General features: G+C 40.9%; 1 protein-coding gene across 3 annotated transcripts in view; it reads left to right on the forward strand.

Moving 5' to 3' along the window:
• Positions 1-24,645, forward strand: part of atosb (atos homolog b) — a 29,812-nt gene continuing 5,167 nt past the window's right edge. The window contains exons 1-6 of one of the 3 annotated variants that reach the window (XM_085367467.1): positions 13,257-13,839; positions 17,830-17,972; positions 20,436-20,614; positions 20,862-21,092; positions 21,520-22,828; positions 24,034-24,092. In XM_085367467.1, the coding sequence (XP_085223593.1) occupies positions 21,674-22,828; positions 24,034-24,092 (1,214 nt within the window). In that variant the 5' untranslated portion in view covers positions 13,257-13,839; positions 17,830-17,972; positions 20,436-20,614; positions 20,862-21,092; positions 21,520-21,673. Of the gene's footprint in view, positions 348-13,256; positions 13,840-17,829; positions 17,973-20,435; positions 20,615-20,861; positions 21,093-21,519; positions 22,829-24,033; positions 24,093-24,645 lie in introns of those variants that run through there. The other 2 variants (XM_085367468.1, XM_085367466.1) reach the window with 2 other exon arrangements.

Below are 24,645 nucleotides of genomic sequence, written 5' to 3' on the forward strand. Positions count from 1 at the left end.
TTAAGGCAAAGGCTGAAACAACGAAAACAGCTGGGAGTGCACGAAAAAGACTGGCACAGAGAGGAAGGGAGTTAGCTTTGTTAGCTAACAAACTATTTGGACTATAGAGTGAGAGGACGAGTTCAAGACTGTCCGAATATTTTACCTATTTGATATACGGTTAATGTTGCTAACGTCTTTTAGCTTCGAAGTCGATTTTCGGCCCATAACATCAGCTACCTAGAAACCGACAACGCAGCAGTCAACACGGCAGACAGACAGTAGAAAGGCCAAACTCCCAGACTGCACGGACGTCACTTCAGACTGCCTGGCTGTGTTTGATAATCTGAGTCTATATTTTTCGTGAGGTGAGTAGACTTCGAAATCTTGAAATGTGGCTGGTTGCCTTCCCTTTAATCTTCTGCATTGTGTGTACTTTAAAGGTAGGGGTGTGTTGAAATGGGTTAAGTTATATCCTTTGCATTGTGATCATGCATAGAGATTCCTTATCATAATTGGGAGTCTAGCAGAAGAATGAGCGAAATCCAGCCTGATCCAGCTGATGACCTGACAGTAGCTTGCATGATGTAGGGGGCGTTCCCCTGCTTTGTCTGCCTTCCTCACACTTTCTTTATGTGTGCACAGTCTGCATTGGTTGGGGACAAAGTGCTAGAATTTCCCAGTGAAATCCCAATGCATAAATCAAAATTAATAGTGTGCGTGGCATTAAAATGATTATGAGATAAAACGGTTTTTATTTTTTTAAATTATTGTAACTGCGCACTGTGCTCCTGGGATTGTGCATATATGGGCCAGGCAAGAAGGATCAACCAGCAGCGGTATATCTGTGAGATTGTGACTGTAGCTCAGCGGGTGGAGTGATGATGAACATTGTACAGCTAATAGAAGAGGGCATATAACTGATTGCAGTCGGTGTATTGTTCCCTTGGATTGCACTTGGGAGTTGCATTGCATCATGCATTGAAGAGTATTGATGATGGCACAGAACCTTTGTCACATGCATATGCAAATAAATAAATAAATATATAAATGTAACAAATCAATGAGTCCTATATTGCACTGTTAATATGCTAGCTGCAGTGCACCATCTCTCATTGTCCTGACAAGCAGAGCATGAAGGCAATGACATACACATTAGGCATGTGTGTGCAGTCTCACACTGCATCATCTATAAAGAACACGTGCATATGGGAAAACAGCAGCTGTCTTACATGTATGGAAACTACAGATTTTTGCACACACTGCAGCACCAAATACAGTTGCGGCTCATTATTCTTCTTCTCTTGCTTGTCCATGCATTGCTCTGACAGCCACCCCCCACTATTCTGTCTGGGAGAAAGCAGTGGGCTTTTGTCCTCAGCTGAGTGTGACGTCATGTAGATCTTTGCTGTATCCAGCCCCGAAGGCAAGATGCATGTTGTTCAGCAGGCCTGGGTCTGGGCTTGTCCCATGCTCAAACACCTTTTACTTAAGTTCCCTCATGCTTAGGTACACAAGGACAATTTAAAAAAAAAAAAAAAAAAAACACAAAATGAATTCAGTCTATTCAGGTGAGATAGAGAAACTTGGATAATCCTCTCACATTCAAAGAAAAGGAAGAGAGGGAGTGATCAAATACAAGAATGGATAAGTGTATCAACCTCCATGCATGAAAAGAAAATAGCCAGAGGAAAGCCCCCGTTGTGTTGTTGGGGTTTTTTTCTGCTTCAAAAAATTTAGCAACCAACACATTCAGCCAAATTAAATGAAATCAAATTGCATGCTTCTGTGCATACTAAGCAGGCAAGAATGTTGAGTTAAGCAAGAGTAGGATCATGAGTAACAGTCTGTTTTTCAATGGTAGTTTGGAGGGCCACCAGTATCTATTTAGGCTAAGGGAATGAATGATTCTGTCGGAAGAGAATAAAATAAAGTCCACAAAAACAACATTACATACTTTTGCATACACTCTATCTTTGAGCAAATCAAAAATAACTTTTGTATCATTTGTCTTATGGTGGTTTTCGTCTTTGATCACGATTGTTCTTTAGCATTTCTACCTGGCAGCAATTTGATTGTCTGTGTAAAAAGTGGGGGTGGCTATTAAATGCGTTGAGCAGATGAAGGCTTGTTGATGAAGGCTTGTTGTCAGCTCTCCAGTGTATCTCAGCAGGATTTGATGCCAGAGATTACAGATGATTGTGTGGGTTAGATCGAGTACTCAGCACTGCTCTGGGGCTATATTGATCTCTAGTGTGTATGTGTGACTGAGTGTGCCCAAGCACGACTGTGCTCTATCCTTATGGGAGCTAAATTATGTTTATTGAATAACAATAAACAAAAAAATACTAGGCATAAATTATTAGCTTTAAGAAAAGAGGAATGCAACAAATAAATTTAGATAATAAGTATGCACAAGAATTTGATGTGACTTTTGGTACTAAACCACAGAAAGCAGTGACCAGCTGACAGGAATAGTGTTTCTCATTTTAAAATGCAGGGAGACTACCACTGTTGGGTCTTCTGAATAGAGTTTTCTTTTCTTCAGTGTCACTTTGGGATTCTACTTGATAATTAAAAAAAATCTATATGCAATGGACAAGATCAAACACAAGGATGAAATCTCTGTGATCTCAGGTCGTCAGGTAGCACTGCACTGGTGGCGCATATGACTCTGGAAATGACTGCATAGGCTTGGGAATACTTCTGACAACCACTATCAGTATAACTAAACATGATTCATCCCCATATGGAAAAGATATATATAAATCTTATAATGTTTGTATCTGTCTTGTGTGAAACTTGTATGAAAAGCATACAACACTGAAAACAGATATAAGATCCCTTGAAAAATTATATTAATGAAACTTGTATGTTTTGGGTACTTACTAAAACAATATATGAAAGTAATGAGAAAGCGGCCACTTTCATGAGTAAATCATACAAGTTTTTACTATTTCTTTTCCATATGTGTCAGTACATCTGAAGTCAAAATTCTACAACGCAAAAGAAAACAATAATAATAATACATTTTATTTAAAAGCGTCTTTTAAGACACCCAAGAACACTTAACAATAGAATAAAACACAGGACAATGTCAAGACAAAGAACAATAAAAAAATGTGAAAAAAGAAAATAAATAAGATCGTCTCTGGGACTGACTTCATTTATAAAGAACGGACCAAAGTTTAAAACTATCCTGTGATTTTAATAACCAAAGTATTCTTCTTTTTTTTTTTTTAATCTGTCATTATTTTTCCCAAGGCTAAATAGGAGAGGCCACAGTTCAAAAGCCAGATTCTGTAACAGCGTATGAATCAATTAGTGCATATAGCCTGGGTAAGTTGCACATCTATGACGGTACCATTAATGCCATCCATATATCTCTTTCAGGGAAGGCCTTCAGTATTGCATAAAGATGATGTACAACCTCACTCAGAATGAGGAAACATTTTTGTTTTTAAATGTACAGTAGCTGGGCTCCTCATTTCCCAAACACTTACAAAGTGTTGTAAAAAGAAGAATTAATGCAACAGAGTAGAGAAACATGCCTTTGCCCCAGCTTTGGAAATATCCTTACCTGACTTTGTCCAGAGAGCATGTGTAAAAAGGGCTTGGTACACACATTAATCAAACTTAGCTTCAATCTTACCATTAAAGGTCACACAGTCCTCCTAACAGTCTACCAGTAAGAGGAAGTGGTTAGTTCTCTTGCAATCATACAGTGTCTCTGTGTTTCTATTACTGTAGTTTTCAGAAGAATCAATGTGGAGGTTATTGAAGAAAATGCCAAAGAATTCTGTGATCCTTGGAACAAGTTGGCAATGTTACAGTGGTGGTCACGGATAGTCAGAACTGTGACAGCTTTGCAATTATGAAGACTCAGGAATTATAAACAGGTCAAGTGTATATTAAATGTTGCTCAAGTTGCTCAAACAGCCTAAAAGTGTTCACATGTTCCAGTTTGCCTTCTTGTCAATCTAAGATTTTACTTTTGATTGCTCTTGTAAAGGGAAGATACTGCGTATTATGCTGGAGTGGCTTGAATGACACATCTAAGGTTTCATCTAGCGTGGAAGCAGTTTGCAGTGACACGGTAGAGCAAAGTGAATTACATTCCACAACTTCAAGTAACTACAGGTGAATTAACTGCTGGTGATCAGTATTTTAAAAAATAAATAAATGATCTCAAATACATGTATTTTTGTTATACCAAGCTGCTTTGGTGTCTGCTCTAAGTTAAGTATGTAACATCTTTTATAAATGACAGACATGTCTCCAATTCTGTGTATACGTGTGTTATATGGGCATTCTAAATAACTATGCAAATAGACAAACCAAAAATTATTGTTGCAGTATGTACAGCTCTAGAAGAAACATAATGATGCATTTTAAAACTACCTTAAATAGTTACCAATTAACTTCACAAAAAGTGTGTTAAGCAATAATAGGAATTGAAGATACTCAGTAGGTTTTTCGACACATGTTGGAGAATTACACAGTTGCGTTTTTTGGCTTAGGGTAAACTCAAACGAACTCCATGATGTTGAGATCAGTGCTTAGGCCTTACCCATCTGTTACAGAACACTTTGTTTTTCTTGCCACCGAACATAGTTTTTATGACACTGAGTGCAGATTGAATTTGGATAAAGTCACAAGCTTCCATGATGGTATTGCATCATCTAAAGTACTTGAAGCATTTGTAAATTACTCTAAGCTGTTCGTCCCACATTGCTGCTTGCTTGCTTTACATCTTAGAGGCTCAACCAAGACAAGTTCAAACTTTTGTTCCTTCTGAGAAAATATCTCCTAACCTAGACCTTTTCAAGACCATTGACAACACAGTTGTGTTGCCAAGTTTGATAAATGACCTAGGAATGACCGTGGTATTGATAGATTGTTAAGCTCTGCAAATATTGGTGTGGCAGGCCACTCCTGTTGATGTATTTGCCTCCCTCCTTGCAATGGAGGTTGCTTAAGTGTCATCAGGCTTTCATAACTAATCTAGTAAACTGTTGCCTTTTTGCTGTTAAACCTCCCAAGTTTCTCCATAGCACTTCTTTGTTCTTTACAAAGGCATTCTGTTTCTGCCTATATCTAGTTTAAAACTAATGTTAACTTAAAGGGAAGCAAGGAAAACTGCTCCTTGTTACCACAAAGCTTATGTTGTAGTAGAGAGTTTTACCCTCTTCTTCACCCTCTTCTATTCTTGGTCCAAGGTGGTGGAATGAGCTATTGGAAACAGATTAATCATCTAAAGCAGTCTGGCTGAGCTGGTCCTGTGCGGTATCGTTTTGAGCTGGTGGCTCCATCCCCAGTATCCCCTGAAACAGGAGGTGAGGCAATACAAAAGAACTGATTGAATCAGGATGGGATACTATCCTGTCATCTGCAGCCACTGCTGAGCCTCATGAGGGTCTGAAGGAGAACAATGGATTTTGTTGCTGCTGCAGCTCACCTGCTCCAAGGTTTGATCTGTTGTGCATTTAGCGATACTCTTCTGTGTATACTGATTGCTATTTGAGTTATTGTTGCCCTATTACCTTGAAGCAATCTGGCCATTCTCCTCTGACCTCTGACATGAACAACAAATTTGTACCCACTGCTAGTCACTAGATATTCTCTCTTTTTCATCATTCTTTGTAAACCGTAGATGTGACTGTGCTTGAAAATCTGAAATACCAGAACAGCCTGTCTGGCACAAGCATCCATCCATCCATCCATCTTCATCCGCTTTGTCCGGGGCCGGGTCGCGGGGGCAGCAGCCTAAGCAAAGAGGCCCAGACCTCCCTCTCCCCAGCCACCTCCTCCAGCTTATCCGGGGGAATACCAAGGCGTTCCCAGGCCAGCCGAGAGATATAATCTCTCCAGCGTGTCCTGGGTCTGCCCCGGGGCCTCCTCCCGGTGGGACATGCCTGGAACACCTCACCCAGGAGGCGCCCAGGGGGCATCCTTGTCAGATGCCCGAACCACCTCAGCTGGCTCCTTTCGATGTGGAGCAGCAGCTGCTCTACTCTGAGCCCCTCCCGGATGGCCGAACTTCTCACCCTATCTCTAAGGGAGAGGCCAGCCACCCTTCGGAGGAAGCTCATTTCTGCCGCTTGTATCCGCGATCTCGTTCTTTCGGTCACTACCCACAGCTCGTGGCCATAGGTGAGGGTAGGGACGTAGATCGACCGGTAAATTGAGAGCTTCGCTTTTACACTCAGCTCCCTCTTCACCACGACGGACCGGTGCAGCGTCCGCATTACTGCAGCTGCAGCCCCAATCCGTCTGTCGATCTCCGGCTTCCTTCTCCCATCACTCGCGAACAAGACCCCGAGATACTTGAACTCCTCCACTTGTGGCAGGAACTCATCCCCGACCCGGAGTGGGCACTCCACCCTTTTCCGGCTGAGAACCATGGCCTCAGATTTGGAGGTGCTGATCCTCATTCCCGCTGCTTCACACTCGGCTGCGAACCGTTCCAGTGCGAGCTGGAGGCCTTCACCCGATGAAGCCAACAGAACCACATCATCTGCAAAAATCAGAGATGAGATTCTGAGGCCACCAAAGCGAAAGCCCTCCGCCACTTGGCTGCGCCTAGAAATCCTGTCCATAAAAATTATGAACAGAACCGGAGACAAAGGGCAGCCCTGGCGAAGCCCATCACCCACCGGGAACGAGTCCGACTTATTGCCGGCAATGCGAACCAAGCTCTTGCAACGGTTGTATAGGGATCGAATGGCCCGTAGCAATGGGCCAGACACCCCATATTCCCGCAACACCTCCCACACGACACCCAGAGGGACACGGTCGAATGCCTTCTCCAAGTCCACAAAACACATGTAGACTGGTTGGGCAAACTCCCATGCACCCTCAAGTATCCTGGAGAGGATAAAGAGCTGGTCCAGTGTTCCGCGACCAGGACGAAAACCGCATTGTTCCTCCTGTATCCGAGGTTCGACTAACGGACGAACTCTCCTTTCCAGCACCCTGGCATAGACTTTCCCAGGGAGGCTGAGCACAAGCAGCATCACCATATTACGAGTCACTTAAGTCACCTTCCTTTCCCTTTCTGTTGCTCTGTTTCAACTTCAACAGGTCATCTTGACCAGGTCTTCATGCCTAACTGCCATAAAATATGGTTATAAGATCTTTACATTTACAAGTAGCTGAACAGATATAGCTAAAGAAGTGGCCAAAGAGTTATCATTTAGCATTTATAAATAAGTCTCCTTGAACAAAACATATAAACGCATTGTATTAATGTAGTCTTGTGAGTTAGTCTTGGAAAGAAGACGTGTAATCCTGTGCATTACATTGGTCACTTATGAGCTTTCCATTTTGTTCTTATTGTGTTGCCATTACTCAGGGGAACAAGTGTAGCATCAAAGCCCTCCATGTGTGCATAGTACATATTCCCATCTGTCTTGTGGATTCTGGGTATGTAGGACACGCCTGACTTGCATGAAATTTTACACTAAATTTAAAAAAATGACTCCAAGGCAGCGACGCAGAGCTGATGTTTGCAGTATACCTGTATAGTGTAATTGGAAGTATGTAGGGTTTAATTTAAACAGTTTATTGTACATCACCTACCAAGTCTTAGGTCTGCCAACATTAAACAAATATCCACAACAGTGTATTTCCTACAGCCTTGAGAGCATTGTAGCACTTTGTGTTGTTTGTATTTCTAAAATAGGCCTATAAGTGATTATCTCTGACTATGCGTACTAATGGTTTGGTTGTGTTGGTATGCCATGAAACAAATGTTCTGTCTGTATGTGTGTATTACTGGCTCACCTTGCATGTCTCACCAGAGCAAGGGAAAAAGCTTTTTTGTTTTCTCCATACTGCATTGATAGTTCTGAGCAGGATCCCTTCTGTGTATAGCCTGATTCAACATGCAGGACAAGCAGCCACCAATTAGGCTGAAGTGGACACAGGAATTATAGCAAAGGAGAGAGCAGAGGAATGACGTGCAGTAAACGTGAGCCAGGAGTCACACCGACGCAGCTTGTGACTTACTCAGCCATCAGGGTGGCTGTCCTGTATGTTTGGTCAGTTTTCTATAGACACTCCACTCCCACTGCCTGGTTGTCTTTGGCAATGGATAATGGTCCTGATACAACTCTAATATGTCCCCATATTTTTACTTTGTGGCATAATATTCACAATATTATTTCCACTCCCCTGACTGCTTTATAATTTGAGTTGGAGTTTGTTTATTGGCCTGATGGGGGAAAAAAAAATTGCTCTTAGTTCTCCTCATTTCTGCTCTACCTACACATTGTGTTTTTACAAAAAAGAAATTTGCTGCTTGCTATTTATAACACCACAGACCCGATGTACGCAAATAGTGAATGTAAAATGGATTTACAAGTGTGTCAGTGTAGAGAGATTATTTTTGATCTCTCTAGACTGACTTTATTATGCTAAAATACATTTTTGGAACCAGATCATGTTTATTTTTAATGAAAGTATCTTAAAGTGGGTGTAGCCTAAAACAGAGAGCTGCAGTTATATTGCCAAAGCTTCTCATTATTAAGTTCTGCTTAATAACCGCAAATGCGTGTGTGGATGTGTGTTAAATTGATCTCAGGATTAACCCTAGTCAGACGTCACTCTCTACTTTACACTGAAACATCACCGACATTTAAGTTGATGAGACGTCCTATGAATGTGTGTCTACCAACATGCTGTTATGCGACTGAATTCAACATTTTTCTCTAAGTCTGTGTGCTTTGCTGCTTGTGTTTTCCTTTCATTCTGCTGTTGATTGCACACTTCCTGGAAAAGGTGGGTGTCAATGACCTCTAAGTGCCATCCTAATCTTCTCAGCCATCCGCTTTGGTTAGTAACCAGTTATCTGTTGGATTAAATGGTTAAATAGTGACAGTATGATTGTTGGATGAACTACGTGGTATTTGTCCCCCCCCCCCCCCCCCCCCCCCCCCTTCACTGCCAAGATGGTACTACATTCAGCCTCTACCAGTCAGAATGGTGCAACACCACCATGCTATGTGAATTTCCTAAGCATGAAAGGCAAAAAAGAATTGGTTCATACTGAAAGAAGATGGACAGGAAAAAAGTACCCGAAGGCTAGGAGGAGGAGGAGGAGACAGAAACACACAGTCACACACACACATTTCCTGTCCTGTGTGAATAGGCAACATATTTCTCTGGAACATTCCATCCTCTGAGCTGGCCTAGCCTGTCACCAAGACTCAGGGTGCCACACTCCTCCCCATCATATTTTCCCCATCCACTTGATTTCTTTCCTTTCATACGTTTTACATTATCTCACAGTGATATAATCAGAGTTCTGAAATGCGGTACGATTGATACACAGGAAATTAGTTTTAAAATGCCAAACAAACCAACAAAGGGAACTAATGTTATTTCAGGAATGATGTATAAGAGTTCAGAATGGGTTAAAATGAAATAAATAAATAAATAAATAAATAAATAATCTTTTTTTTTTAATTTATAGTTTATTTATTTAATTTGGGAAACTTACATTTTTTTTCTACATGCTCTGCATTTCAGTTCAGTTATTTTGAATGTAAAAAGTGCACACCTTGTAGAAGTGCCCAGTCTCATTAGTCCACTGATGTGTAGAAAGATCATTTAATAAGAATGATCAACATACAGTATAGCTGTGTTTAATGTCAATGTTTTAAAACTACTTGGGCAGATAAACGTGTGTATTTTGTGAAATATCCTAAAGCGTTAATAAGCTTCTCAAGTTTTGACCCACTGGCATTAAAAGACATGTTGCATCTTCCCTGCATTCATCAATGAGCTCTTACTCATTGTGGGTTCTCTACTCTCTACTACTCTGGCCTGACTTTTACATGACATTACGTGACTTGAGTAAACAGACTGCCCCTGTACACATCTGCGGTTTTTGTTTTGTTTTTTAATCCTGTTACTTCCGTCCTCCTTTATTGTCATGTTTACTTTTTGACCATAACAATTGTTTGACATCATATCTGTAATTCTGTTGATCCAGCTATTATAAGGTCATTACACTATGGAGCTGTATAATCGAACCATTGTGTTTAATTGGTCATATAGATCTAGCTTATTTGCTAGATCTATTTGCATAAAGTCAATTGATTACCCTACAAACAGAGAAAGCACCTGTACCTGAACTTTCTATCTGTGGTAAAGTCTGCTGTGGAATTATAGCACTCAATCAGGCAGGTAAAGACCTGCTTCAAAAGTGCTGGTTGAAATAAGAGCCGAAATGTTTGAAAATAGGAAACCTCTTATTGTCACTATGTATTTATAAACCTCTCTGCATTTAATCATCCTGTCTTCCTACCCTTACTCCAACTGGTGACGGCAGATGGCCGCCCCTCCCTAAACCTGGCTTTACTGGAGGTTTCTTCCTGTTAAAAGTGAAGGGTTTTTCCTTCCCACTGACGCCAAAGCGCTTGCTCATAGGAGGTCATATGATTGCTAGGGTTTTCTCTGTTGTGTCATCGTAGGGTCTACTTCATAATATGAAAGCAGAACTAAATTCATCTACATACCAATTAGGTCATTAGTTTTGCTTTTAAAGAATTACATTTTACAGCTGAAGTTTTGCAGCACTAAAAAAAGGAGGTTGTATTAAAAAAAAAAAAAAGAAGTTTGAAATTGCTTTAAATGTACCTTCACATTTCACCAGAGGGCAAAAAGTGTGATAGTAATTATCAGCCACCCTACAATATATGTACCTTAGTCTACCCTTTACTGGCAGACATTCATGTAATTGTTACAGTCAAGTCAGAGGCATTGCATCATAAAGTTTGAGTGTATTTAAAGAAGCGAGTCATCAACATGCACCGGTGTTTGTAATACCCTTGCAAATATTATTTGTAAATATTTTTTTTAGCTTTATGCTTCTTAACGGCTTTACTTCCACACGCAGACGTGGACATCAAAACAGGAAGGAGTCTGTGCGTCTTTAAACAGGCACCATGCTCTTCTCTTCACACATGCACACTTCTTGTTCCTCCACCTCCCCTCATTAATCCTTCCTTTTATTCACTCCCAGTTTGAGTGAGAGAGTTAAGGAGCTTGTTTTAGATACTTTGGTTTAGAAACACAGATTATTTATTTTTACGCGTTGTTTGTTTGTTTGTTTGTTTTTTAATGCAGCTGATATGCATTGTAAATGTTGTTCCCGAGACTATATTACAAGCCATGTAACCCATAGAAACCCATTTAATCCAGAAAATGGAATAAACACAGCTGGTGTCACTTTGAGGGGCCTACAAAAACAAGACATGTGTCAAGCAGCATTTCTCTTATCAAGGCTGAAAGTCCAGCCCCCTATGCTGCCATGTAGACATCAAAACAAACACTGCCATGCGCTCAAGTCAAAATTGCATCAGTGTGAGTTTTTGTTGGAATGTGAGTGTGTGTGTTTTCAATGCATCGTTTTCTTTTGCTCCACTCAATGCCATTGAATGGGGGAAGGTGTTCAGAGGGAAGACACACCCCTTTATCGCCAAATATGGAAAGCAACGTTCACTCTTAAAGGGACAGCAGGGTGTAGTTGTCTTCGTTTGTTTGCGTTGAAACGGAGAATCTTAAACAGTAGGAACATAAAATCCCATTACTAGATTTCTTTACCAGCTTTTCTGTGAAAAGCAGCGGACGAATCACATGAATCTCATTTCAATCTTCAGTTGTCAGTTTGTCTTGATCTGTTTCTTTTGCTTCCTCCTCCCCTGTCTACCCCCCTCCGCTCCTCCGCTCTCACCCCTATCCCCACATCTCTATATTTGGAGCTATGTGGCTGAAGACGTGTCTTGTTTTTCAAGCCACCTCTCTGCTAACTTTTACTGTTCACACACTCAAAAAGCCAAAAACAAACAAACCAAAAAACAAGTGCAACCATACTATCACTCAGCCAAGGAACCACCTATGAATAAGTACATGTCAGTACATGGTCTATGAGAGTGGTAGAGATTAATTTTGTATGCAGGTTTATGCACATATTTATTCTGGTGGCAGGTAGGATCAAATTATGTGTGTGACAGATTTTTATTTTGTACAAGGATTTATTTATTTTTTTAAAGCATGAATCATTTGTTAAGGAGCCATAACCTTAGAGTAATTTGTTAAAAGAGACACCACAAAGCTTATGCCCAGTCCACCCTCTTGTAAAACAGAGACAATACAGAAACTCTGCAGTAACTTGGCAGGAATAAATATTCCATCTTGTTTTGGAAACAGATAAAGGGTGTTACAGATGGAAACTGAGTTGGAGGTAGAATTCCTGTAGATCAGGAGTCCTAGAGGGAGAGAATGACAGAAAGTGAATGAAATTTAAAGTGACGAGTAGCTGTCAGTATGTTGGTCTTGCATGTCTCAACCAGTGTACATCTGATAAAAAGTCAACCCAGTGTTCCAAAATAAAAAATAAATAAATAAAGCATAGACAGGGAGGTGTGAGTGTGCATCTCCAGGAGCACTGGACAAAGAAGTGTTCTAAATATGTGTTGAATAAGCACTCGCTCGACAGCCTCGAAGATATATGTTGTGGTCAACTTTCTGTGCAGTTTCCACCCACTGTATGCGTGCTTGTGTCAGTAGTGCACTGTGCTGTGTGGACTTCAACAACACCAAACTGAAGTAGTTCTCGGGTAATCGACATCCTGCTCCTTATTAGCTCACAGATGCTGCAATAGTCACACACACACACTCATAAGCACACAGCTGAGCGCTGCTCCTGGTCCTCTACTGATAAACTTTTTCACATGCACTTATTGCTCTATCAGTCCCACCACAGATAAGCCTTCTGCTTCATGCCTGCTTTTAATGTTCCACAGAGGAGCAAGAAATAGGGAAGCAGAGAAAGGGGGAGGGAGTGATTGCATAGTTATTAGCAGGTTTATTTTCTAAGACATTAACTTCTTTTATTAACTGTTATTCTTTAACCAATTCAAGCACACATGCACAACTTTACATGTGGTTGACTGTACAAAGAAAACTCGTCATGCTTGGAGATGAGTTGTGTGTTTTAATACACACTTTACGCAAAGTGTTCTTAAAGCCTGCACTCTACTTTTGCAGAACATTCAAAGCTTCAGCAGGTGGGAGGGCTTATGGATACTCACACCTCCTCCCCCTTTGCAATCCTTTCCTCCAGCCAATCAGGGCTTCAGCCACTACAGCTGACCCCCCTTCTGGTGAGCCAATCAGTTGGAAGCATCCCCCCCCCCCCCCCCCCCCTCCTCTCCCCTGTATGCCTTCACTGCTGAGTGAGCAAAGCATGCCTCACTCTATCAGCTGAGAGGAAACCAACAGAAAGAAAAGCGCACACACACACAACAGAGAGGATAGGATGGCTAGAAAGCTTAAAAGGAGGAGCCTGAAAGTACATAGAGGAAGAGGAGAAGTGGGAGGTGAGAAGGGTCTGTAGCATGCCAGATCGCTTTTGTATTCAAGATACTTTGGAGGTGTGCGAATGAGAGGAAAAAAACGGGAAAAGGGAGGACTCCGAAGAGAAAAGGCAAGGGAGGGAACCAGTGAGAAAACAGGGCTGCAAGTTTGTTGATGGGTTTTTCATTTGTGTATGTGTGACTGAGAGTGGAGAGAGGTAGACGGAAAGAAAACAGGATACATAGGCAGAGGGATAATTAGTGCATGCAGAAAAACTAGTCTTTCTTGCGACATTACCTATTTAGACGGAAGGAAGCAAAGACCAATGAGAAGCCAGGGAGTTAAGACCAATAAGGCACCCTAATCTAGTAGAAACAGAAATACACAAGAGGACACAGAGAAGAGACAACAGAGTCACCCCTCAAGAACACCTGATGAAATAGAGGAAGGAAGGGGAAAGACCGAGTGAGACAGCAAGATAATCTTTCTGCAAGGGTGAGTGAGACAAGTTCTCTTGGTGTGAAGTCAAGTGTACTAAAGCTGTTCCTGTTGATTGCTGTCATATTGTCAGCTGGGCTCGAATGACTCAATGTCTCCTAAAATGGCCACATGAAAGGCAGGCAGACAGATAGGCAGAGGGAGGGAGAAACAGAAACAGACCCTGTGTCAAAAAGGCATTCTCAGCAACTATGTCACTGAGCCAGCTTAGTTCAGACTGCAATTACTCTCCAGTCAGAATGCTGTGTGTGTCAACTCTAACGCTTTCTCGCTCTCGTTTATCAGTTTCACTGAACTTTACCTCTCTGTTCTGTCTTTCTTTGCCACTTCCTGTCTTCTGCCTTTTGTTTAACATAAACACATTCACAGACTTAGTGAGCTGTCATTCCAGTCCCTTGTGAACTGAGACTATAGTAATCTAATCAACAGCTGGTTGTTTGTAGAAACACCCAGTAACTTTTTCTTGTGGTGCTTTTTTTTTTTCTCTCTCTTCTTTTTTCCCTTCTCTCTGTGTTTGTTTATCAGCCTTTAGGCAGAGTACAGGCATGGGAGTAGTTTGGGTGGGGATCTGCTAAAACTTGGTGAGACAATCAGGACATTTGGGAGGTTACTGACTTCATGCTGATGCTATCATGCCTCTAGATTGACCGAGGACATAAAGAGGTCAGAGTGCATTTGACCACCTAGAGATAGGGTTTCACAAAAGCCAAAAATATTGTGTTACTGACTGAAAACAAACTATTTTACCTCTTTAGAAGGGTGGGCAATTAACCCTATCCCATGGTCTTTTTTTTAATCTTGCAAGCTGGGAAAAAAAATCATCGATTTTACACAGTTGGCATAATGCCACTGTGAAGTCTTTGTCTGCCTCTGGAAGAAGAGAGACTAGAAATTTACCATTAGCTATCCCAGTTTGATTTTTTTGCTTCACACTTTTCTCTGATTCCAAATGAATGAATGAAATGAGGGAGAAGGACAGCAGTGCAGTGGTTAGTACTGTTGCCTCACAGCAAAAAGGTCCTGGGTTTGAATCGAAGAGTGTGGTTTCTGTGTGGAATTTGCGTCTTCTCCCTGTGCCTGTGTGGGTTCTCTCGGAGTACTCCAGCTTCTTTCCAGTCTAAACACATGCAGTTTAGGTTAACTGGTGATTCAAAATTGGACGTAGGTGTAAATTCAAGTGTGACTGGCTGTCTGTCTCTCTATGTTAACACTGCAACCTGTCCATGGTGTATGATGCTTCTCACTCTATGATAGCTGGAATAGAAAAATGTTATGGTAAATGGTAAATGGCCTGTATTTATATAGCGCCTTACTAGTCCCTAAGGACCCCAAAGCGCTTTACATATCCAGTCATCCACCCATTCACACACACATTCACACACTGGTGATGGCAAGCTACATTGTAGCCACAGCCACCCTGGGGCGCACTGACAGAGGCGAGGCTGCCGGACACTGGCGCCACCGGGCCCTCTGACCACCACCAGTAGGCAACGGGTGAAGTGTCTTGCCCAAGGACACAACGACCGAGACTGGATAGCTAAAAAACTAAAACGTGTGCGTTTCCTGTGTTACCTGCAAAAATTCCCAGTTAGCAAAATGTTTGTATTCTAATAAAAGCATTTCTATACTAAAAGAAGTGAATCTTCACAGCCGTAAGAAGGTCAGCTGTTTTTATCTGAGGACTCCACCTATGAGAAATTGTAACTGTCGAAGAGCATGCAGTAAAAATATCTAAAGTATACAGTAGCTTTGTTGTTCTTCAAATCAGTTGAGGGTTGAAAACAAACCCAAGCCGTTGCAGGATTAAATTGCTAGGTTTTGAGTCTGATCTTTGACATCTCCATAGATTTTACTGGGAACTGCTTTTAGGTTGCATGATCACTTGCCTCTTAATGACATCTTTCTGCATTCATTTCTTTATGTATAGCCCAGTGGTTTGACATCCCCCTTGTTATGCCAAACACAGTTCATGCCCCTCACCACACAAAAAAATCAAGCCACAAATCCCACAATTTTATCAGTTTCTAAGAATAAAAAAATATGAATATCCATATTCAGCTGCATCAGGAAACTATTATTGGTTTGTTTTCTCTAAAATAGTTTATTCACCTTAGTTTCAATTCATGTTTTTCTCTTCTATGGGTTGTCTTGACCTTACCAGGAGTGGCTCCACGTCCCAACATTAATGCCCACCCCACCTTTTGAACATGACTGTTATAGCTTAAGTGTGTTTTCAAGGATGTAGTCCATCCATGTGCAGCTTTGTTTGCTAGAAACCACAGGGTGTTAAGTGTGCTTTTGCCTGTTTTGCAGATGTTTGGTAGTTGCCACCCACATTACTGATGGGTGTCTAGTCTCATAAGCTCTGATTAGTCTTTCAAGTGGAACTAAGAGTGTATGTGTAAGCCATATGCCTTATTGTTAGCAATTACCACATCCCTAACACCACCTCCCATAATGATCGAGTCAAACTCTTCTGGGCCTCTTGATGGGCTATAAGTCATCTGACCCAACACTGTTGGCATTCAACCTCATGACCATAATCTTCTTTGCCCTGGAGGATGCTCATAGACTGACACAGTGGTTGCCTATGTGTTGAGTGTTGTGCATTCCAATGAACACATACTTGTACATATTTCAACACACATAACCGAAATGTCTCAAAGAAAAGTAACTTAATACAAACGCTAAATAACAATATATGATAATGTGACTATTGCTTAGGTTGAAAAGTTGGAAAATGGTAATTTTTCCAGGAGGTTTCACTCTGGATCCCAGTTGTTTATCAAAATGAATAGGATCAGTGAGTATCCTATCTCACTGTCCTTTTGTTGTATTGGAAAATTATTTCCTGATTTAATAATAGGCAGATTTCCTTTTAATGTTTTTCCATGCATGACTCAGTCTGCTGTTGCTTTGATCCAGATCTAGGGCCGAGTCAGACAAACTAAGCTTTTTCTTCAGCAATTTTAATTTATTTTTGTCATCCTCTTTAACATTTTACTACTGTGTTTCTTAAAACTATACTCCTACTATTTTAAGTTCATTTTAACATGGATTTGAAGCAAACTGAGTAAAATAATATTAACTTCAGTTAATTCATGACTCATTAGTTGTTTGGGTTTATTTATTATAAGTTGTTTTTTTTTTTATTACTTCATATCTTTTTTTCTTTTCTTTTTTTTTTAGCTTATTTTAAAGATATTAAATTTATTTTATTCTAGTTTTTATTTCATTTTTGCAATATTTATGTTGGAAGATTTTTCTGCATTCAACCATTTTCAAGGAGTGTGTTGTTAGAATTAAAAAATTATATTTGAATATTATTTTTTTTAACATTGTTTTTCCATTTTATATGCTCTGAACCAACTGGCCTCATAACTGCTCGTTAATATGTAGCCATGAACATGCCAGGTTGCCCCTGACACTTGGGGGTGGGGCTCTATTTATACCATCCTCAAGGTCTTTGGTTTGGGTTGGCCTCTCTCGGTTCCCCTCATCCTTTATCTCTTTGCTTTCTCTGACCGCTGGTTGCTGTCAGGTGTTTTTAAGTCTTTTATCTTTCATCTTGGCCTTTTTAATCTCTTTTGTCTGTTTCTGAATGCAGATAGATTTATAGGCAGTGCTGCAGAGGTTATGTTGTTTGCAACTGGCTCACCAGTGATAGGCAACATCTTTATTACTTTTAGCAATGCATTCTTAGTGAAATGTAAGAAATTCTTTAAAAAACAAAGTTTTAATTAAAAAAAAATCTAACAATTCTTGTGTGGTGATAAAAACTCATTTTATTTGCTTATATTTTGGATAAGAGTTAATTTGGACATTTTATAATAAATTGCATATACTTTACGTGGGCTTTTACAGTCACTATAAGTACAGATTTTTGCAATCCGAACTGTGTGAGAAGCACACAGTTCAGATTGCATAGGTCATATGAATTTGAAGCAGATCAGATTTAACCTGTAGATGTGAATATGGTTTTCATAGGTTCTCTGACCTGAACTGCCACCATATCCAGAAACCTGAGACATTTTTGGGGTGAAGCCAGACCTTTCCCTCCCGTTGGTTACTGGATTAAGCCTGAGAAGGGCTGGGCAGCATCTGCCAGACTCCTGCTCCTTCAAAATAAGGTCAAAAATCAAGTGGGATCCTGCATAGAGCCAACTGGGCTATGCAGTAGGCTATGACTATAAATACTGTTGCTGACTCTTCTCTCATCCCCCCCGATTGCTGTGTGTGTATTTGTGTGTCTGTGGGTATAGTTATGTGTGATATAATTACTCGCAGTGAACTTTTATGATGTCTCTTTATCTGACTTGGTAAAAACACCAGGTCTGGTTTGGCACTCCCTACTCAAATATCAACAAAAAATTGAATGACCTTGGCTAGCAGGATTTATATTGGAAATGTCCTGTCATGTCCTCTTGCTCATATTTTCCTGTTTATAGTAAAGAAATCTCACACCAGTATGGGTAGTTTGGCTTGTAAAGAATCAGACTGATCTACTTTGTTATGTGTACATCTGTGTTTACAAACACTTTCCGCTTATGTCGTTTCTTACTGACATGCTTATTAGCAGCATATTGGCTGTTTATTAATCATCTGTTACATTTTTTGTTTTAACATTTTTAGTGCCATTAAGAGGGAGTTATTATTCTTGTGGTGGTGTCACCTAGATTTGTGTTTTATGCTTCGTTTTTGAACTTAGGCAACATTACAGCTTTTACATAAGCGGCCAATAAAGTTACAACCATTCATACTTGTGTATAGTGTGCCAGCATTGTTCTGCACGGTCACTACCAAAACACTAGTTGGCGATATAATTTCTGTCTTTGAGCTGATCCATTTTTTTCCGATTGATTTAAATGATGTCGGCAGAAGTAAGTTATAGTGTAGGGTTTCAGTAGGGTTTGCAGTTATGATGTGCCTTTGGCATAGATTTAACACACAATAAATTCCACTTAAGATCCATAGTGGGCAAATTATATTAAGACTGTGATTTATGTGGAGCAGTTTTCGTAATAAAAGAAAATAACTAGGAAGTAACCGGGGAATACTCTTGATGGTCTTATAGTTGAGCTAATACATATACAGGCTGAAAAGCAACTACATTAGAATGTTTACTTAGTGTCACCAGATGTTTTGATGTAAAAATAAGATAAGCACTCCTCTTTATATGAAGCTTGTGCATCCTGGGGTTTATTTTTTTCAAAATAAAGTAATCCATTCTAACTACAAAGGCTTCACTCCTGACCATGTGATTTGTTGTATGAAGTCATGTATGCCATTAGATTAGATGTTTTGTATATATATATAAACATCTTGTAATGTAACACAGCATGAAGGTTTAGTGAATGTAAAATTTGTTTTTTAGAGCAATAAGAAATATAATACAGTACATGCTCATAAATGTTATTGTTCAGTAATTCAAACACCTGCTGAAGGTCAAGAAGAGTGCAGCCAGTCATATCATTAGATAGTATAGCCTTTGGGGGGATTTTATTCAGCATCCAGTTCCAGCATTGGAAACATTACACCCGTATTTCCCTGTACTGGAAAATATGCATGAATACTCCAGTTCTTTTTTGTTGCTTGATCTTTAGGATTGTGTCATCACTTCTTTTCACGTTACAGATTTCTGCCTGCGTCACCGCAGTTTCATCATAATGTTTTAAATGCAAAAAAAGCTGAAGTACCTGGTTTCTGTAATGTAGGTCTCAGTGGGAACCAACTATACTTCTCTTTTTATATGAGTGCCAGGGGAAGAAAGTCAGATTAATGTTCTTCATTTTCAAGCTTTGAATAAAATATCCAAGCATTTAATTGAACTATTTTTGATAGCTTGATACAACATAGGCCTGTGTCACAGTGGCCTGAAATTTTTAGTTGGCTGGAGAGATTTAATGGAACACTGCTATTTTGTAATGTTTCCCAATTTTTTTTAGATATATATATATATATATATATATATATATATATATATATATATATATATATATATATATATATATATATATATATATATATATATATATATATTTTTTTTTTTTTTGACGAGCATCTTTAGTCCCCCCCGCCACCCCCTACACCCTTGCACCCCCTTACCCCCCCCTGCACCCCCTACCATCCACCCTGTCTCCTTCACTCTCTCTAGCTCAGTGTGTCTTTTTCCCTCTTTGTGGCCAAGCACAAAGGAGTCGTTATCCTTGGACTACTGGTTGCCACGGTGACGGCTCACTGTGCCCCCGCTCCCCCACATTCCCAAATTGTAGTCCAAGTAGGTTTGGAAAGAGCTTCCCCTGGCCTAGCACGATTTAGTGTCAAGTTAGCTCTCCGAATGACTCCTCCTCATTTCATCCTCAAATGGGATATTTTTTTTTATACAGATAAGAGAGTGATTAGACAATTTTTAATCTGTTGACTTTTTGGTAACATAAAATTAATAGTAAAATATATTAAATGGCCTGCTTTTTAATTGCTTTATGCTTAAATATCGACATTCTAACTTACCCGCTTCTCACTCTAACTCACTCGCTCTCTCTCCTTCTCGCTCCTAAATCTGTAATTTAATTTGGTGTCCTGCCTCTTCACAGATACTGGGTGGAATGACCCTGTCATGATGCCTCAGCCATGCCACATCTCACGCCTAGGTGACCAAGGAGGGTGTGTCTGGCTTTCAGCCAATCACAGAGGGAAGCCCATTAGCATTAGTAACAACTTTGAGATATTTCTCCTCAAGAGCATGCTACATCACTGACACTCTCCACCACTGGTAAATTTCAACCTTTGCTGCTCAAATCCAAATCTTATGTCTTTTGCATACAAAGAAGCATTAAGTGGTCCATTGTATATTTACTAACATGGTTTCCCAAGCTAGGCTGTAGTACTGAAAAGGAAAAAAAGCCTTTTTATCCTCATAAATTTGAATCAGCAACTTTGACTATTAAATATATATACCTGTAATGGTGCTGATTTCTTCTGTCACTGACAAGAACACTGACCTTTGTATTTTCTCTCAGGTCTTGGCTCCTGTGCCTACCTCCTTCACTCCGGTTTGTTCTTGACTCCTTGGTGTTTCCTGTTCACATGTTCTGGGATACTGGCTTCATTTTTTTGAGAGCTGCCATGGAGTTAGATGGGTTCCTTTAGTATGCTGTTAGATACAGCTTTCCGATGTTGTGCCAGATACAGCTTGTCCACACAGGGAGAATTGGACAAGGACGGGCACAGAGATGAGCTGTTGTTCTCAGGTACTGGCTTGAATATAAGTCCTCTGGCTTGGTGGCAGGGCAGCCAACCTTAGCTGACTAAAACTAAGATAGTAATCACATTCTTTTAAAAGATTTTAAGCCATTGTGTCTGAACTATTTGAGGCATGCCTTTTCTATGTAGCCAGGATGGGATTTTTAGCATCCCTGCTTAACTGTTTTTCTTTTAAAACTTGAGTCTTTTAATAATTTCTTTTTAAAAATGAGTTTTATTGCAAGTTTTAAGTCGTGTGTGTGTGTGTGTGTGTGTGTGTGTGTGTGTGTGTGTGTGTGTGTGTGTATCAATCACAAAAAGTTGGTTAAACTTACTTTTTAAATGTCAAAGAGCCTAACTTACAAATATTACAAAATAATCTCTGCTTTATTAAACGTTTTCCTGAATTGTAAAATTGTCTGTTGTTTCTCTCAGGAGCTTTGTGGCCAAGTGTCCTGTGTTTGACATCACTGCAAGAAGTGTAGGACTTACCCCTCCTGTGGATCATCTTGCTCTTGCACTTGTGAGGATCTACTTGACCTTGTTGCACAAAACTTAGTTTAGACTCTTATCCTTCAGCCGTCAAAAGATGCGGCACATTCACGTTGAGTTAGCCCACAAAAAGGCTCCACTAGAACTTCCGGCACAGGAGGGGGACCTGCCTCCCTCTTCACAGGGCTTAGACCCTGGTGTCAGACCAGGGGCACCCAGGCACCTTGACCAGGAGGAGTTGAGACTCCAAAAGGTCTACCAGCTCTCTATTTTCTCTCAGTTGGGAGGATTTACCACCGCCACAGAATCCCACACTGATGCCCAGCAGAGGCCTATTCGATCAGGTGTGAAAAGGGGGTTAGAGGAGCCTCAGTTAACTCATAAGCGCCCCCACCTGGGGGACTCTCCAGACAGGGAGGGGCTTGAAGGAGGGATGCTGTGTGGGCCAGTCACAGCTCAAGGTGCAGGAATGGGGTTAGCTGGTGGGCCTAGTGGATCTGGTTCTCTGTACTCTTGCATGCAGATGGAGCACAAAGACCCAGAGGAAGGATTGTTACCCAGGTCTCCACCCCTTTCCCCTACCCACAATCCTTCCCGACGCCCAGCTCAGTACAATCAAGATAGGCCATTTCCTGACGTATTTGCTCCACTCTCACCTAAATCAGCCCCAATGTGTGACCAGGGTCATTCCCTTGGAAGCTCAACTAGGACAGAGATACCTAATGGGAGCCGCACACCGACCCACTCACTAGGTAGCCCTGGAAATGACAGCTGTAGTAATGGGTCATCTGGAGGCCAGCCCAGCCCCCACATGTATGAAATGTCCACATATGAAACTCCTAACCCAGCCAGCCCAACCAGTCCCCCAGGTCCTTTTTCCCCACCACACCATACAGAGATGCAGGAACCAGGGGAGGCAACAGAATGGGAAGTTGGACTTGAATCCTCCCCACCTGAGCGAAGTGCCACCCAGGCTGCCACCTCCTCTAACGGCCTGGCTTCCTGTGAGAAAACTCCTAGCACTAATGGCCACCGTCTCTTTTCTGGAGGCCACTGGCCTGCCAAAAAGAGGTTGCTGTCTCCAAGTGATACAGGGGAGTCGTGTTCAGAAGATGAGGGACCCTCCACATCTAAGAGAAGCAGGCTGTCATTGCTCGCTCCAGGACTGGGGCCCGCTTCATGTCGTAGCACTGATGCTAAAGCTGCCCCTTACTGGAACCACCTGCTGCCCTCTGTTTGGGACCGGCCTAAGGTTAGCACACATCATCTTTATCATATGTCTCGTGGTCATTTTAATGCAGCACACATTAATGAACAGCAGTGGCACATTTCCATGATACCGTCATCGTTTTAAACCAGAGCCCTGTAGAACTTGTATGCAGAGCCATCAGAGATTTTGAATTGTGATTAATGAAATGCATTTGAATAAGTATAGGTAAGAAATCTGCTATTCCTGACAGTCCTGTATAAGGGCTTGAGGTATTAAAAACACAAAAGCTGAGAGAACAACTAAAGGTAAAAAGAATGAGGTGATGGCTGGCTCATTATCATGCCACGCTGGAACAGGGAGAGCAGCTCCAGAATAAAGCCCATTCAGGGAGGGCCCATTGTTCCCCCACATGAGTATGCTGTGTCTCTCATGCTCATATGTATTGATACATCCTGCTTAAAAATGGTTCTGGAATTGAATTTTTTAACACTGGGAGGCCAGAAAGTGCTTTGAGTTTGTGGTATGGCGAGTATGCTAATGGTTGCAATAGGGTTCACTAGTTTCACTGGTTTCATGCAGTAGTGGGATCATTGTGACTGCAAGTGATTAGTGTGTTTGTGTAGCAGGGAGAAACAGATAGACTTAAGAAAACACAAAACAAAACAGGAAAGGGAATCAGTGACAGATGAGGCAGAGTTAAAGAAAAGCAGCTAGGATAGACTGTCACAGGCAATATTTCAGTAAACAAAGGCTGGAAATAAGATATTTTAGGTCATACGGAACGGTGGGACAAGATAATTTTCAAAATGCCGTCTTTGGATTTAACCAAATGTGAGTACGAGCTGACAAGCTGACAAAGAACTTCTAGCTCTGAAGGGAGCAACTATAACCAAGGATTAGCTAGTAACGATAAGTTAATGATGAGTGAGAGATTTTCTGTGAGAAAATGGCTAGCAGGCAGCATGGGTTTGGCCAGTGGCGAGTCACCTGAGAATAGGGTGGCCTTTATGGTCATCGGAAGCCTGGAAATGGGGAATGTATGCATGCGTGACACAACAACCACTAGTCAGTGCACAGTAAGTAGGACACCTGAAATATGTAATTACACTTAACAATTTAGCTCACAGCACCATAGAAAAACAAGCACTCCTTTATGATTATGAGTAGCTTAATGATAAGTCAGGATGTTAACAGAGGGGAAAAAAACAAATCATACTCTTTCCTCTATTTGTCTTCACTTTTTTTAGACCTCCACAGACTGCACAAGATCAGGAAGACGACTAAAGAATGGACTGCGGTTAAAAAGGTGAGTAATCTACTCCATTTGTAGTCAAATATTAATATTAAAGAGACAGCATATACTAAAAATGAATTTAGGCTGTGTTCAGACTGAACGTGAAATAAAATATTTTTGTAAATCCACAAATGTTTGTGCGTAAGAGTCCTGCAGTTTGGCTCACTTTGCTCCAAGGCCTCTCCTCACCGTCCCAAAGTAGAATCATACAGCTGCAGTTGCCCAAAAACTGTAATAAGGTTTAGGCCCATTTCTGATTGCCAGGAGAATCCACAGTCTATGGCTAAAACTGAGCAGAAAGTCTTTCACAGTATTTGGAACTTGCACTGATGGATATTTCCCTCTATTCAAAATGTCTGATGCAAATTTGTGTCAGTCGGCATCTCTGAATAGACTTTGTAAATGCACAGCGCTATTCACATTTGGTCTGAAGACTCTATTAACTGTTTTCACCCACCTACACACATGCGCACACTTATCTATAAAAACTCTCAGCCAATGTCATACTGACTTCACCAAAATCAACATTGGGAAAGGAAGTGGGAGTTAGAGCAGGTCTTCTGTT

Source organism: Diplotaxodon limnothrissa, linkage group LG12 (assembly GCF_057381915.1).
Source record: "Diplotaxodon limnothrissa isolate DT_005_m linkage group LG12, D_limnothrissa_male_GT1.1, whole genome shotgun sequence".
NCBI lineage: Eukaryota > Metazoa > Chordata > Actinopteri > Cichliformes > Cichlidae > Diplotaxodon > Diplotaxodon limnothrissa.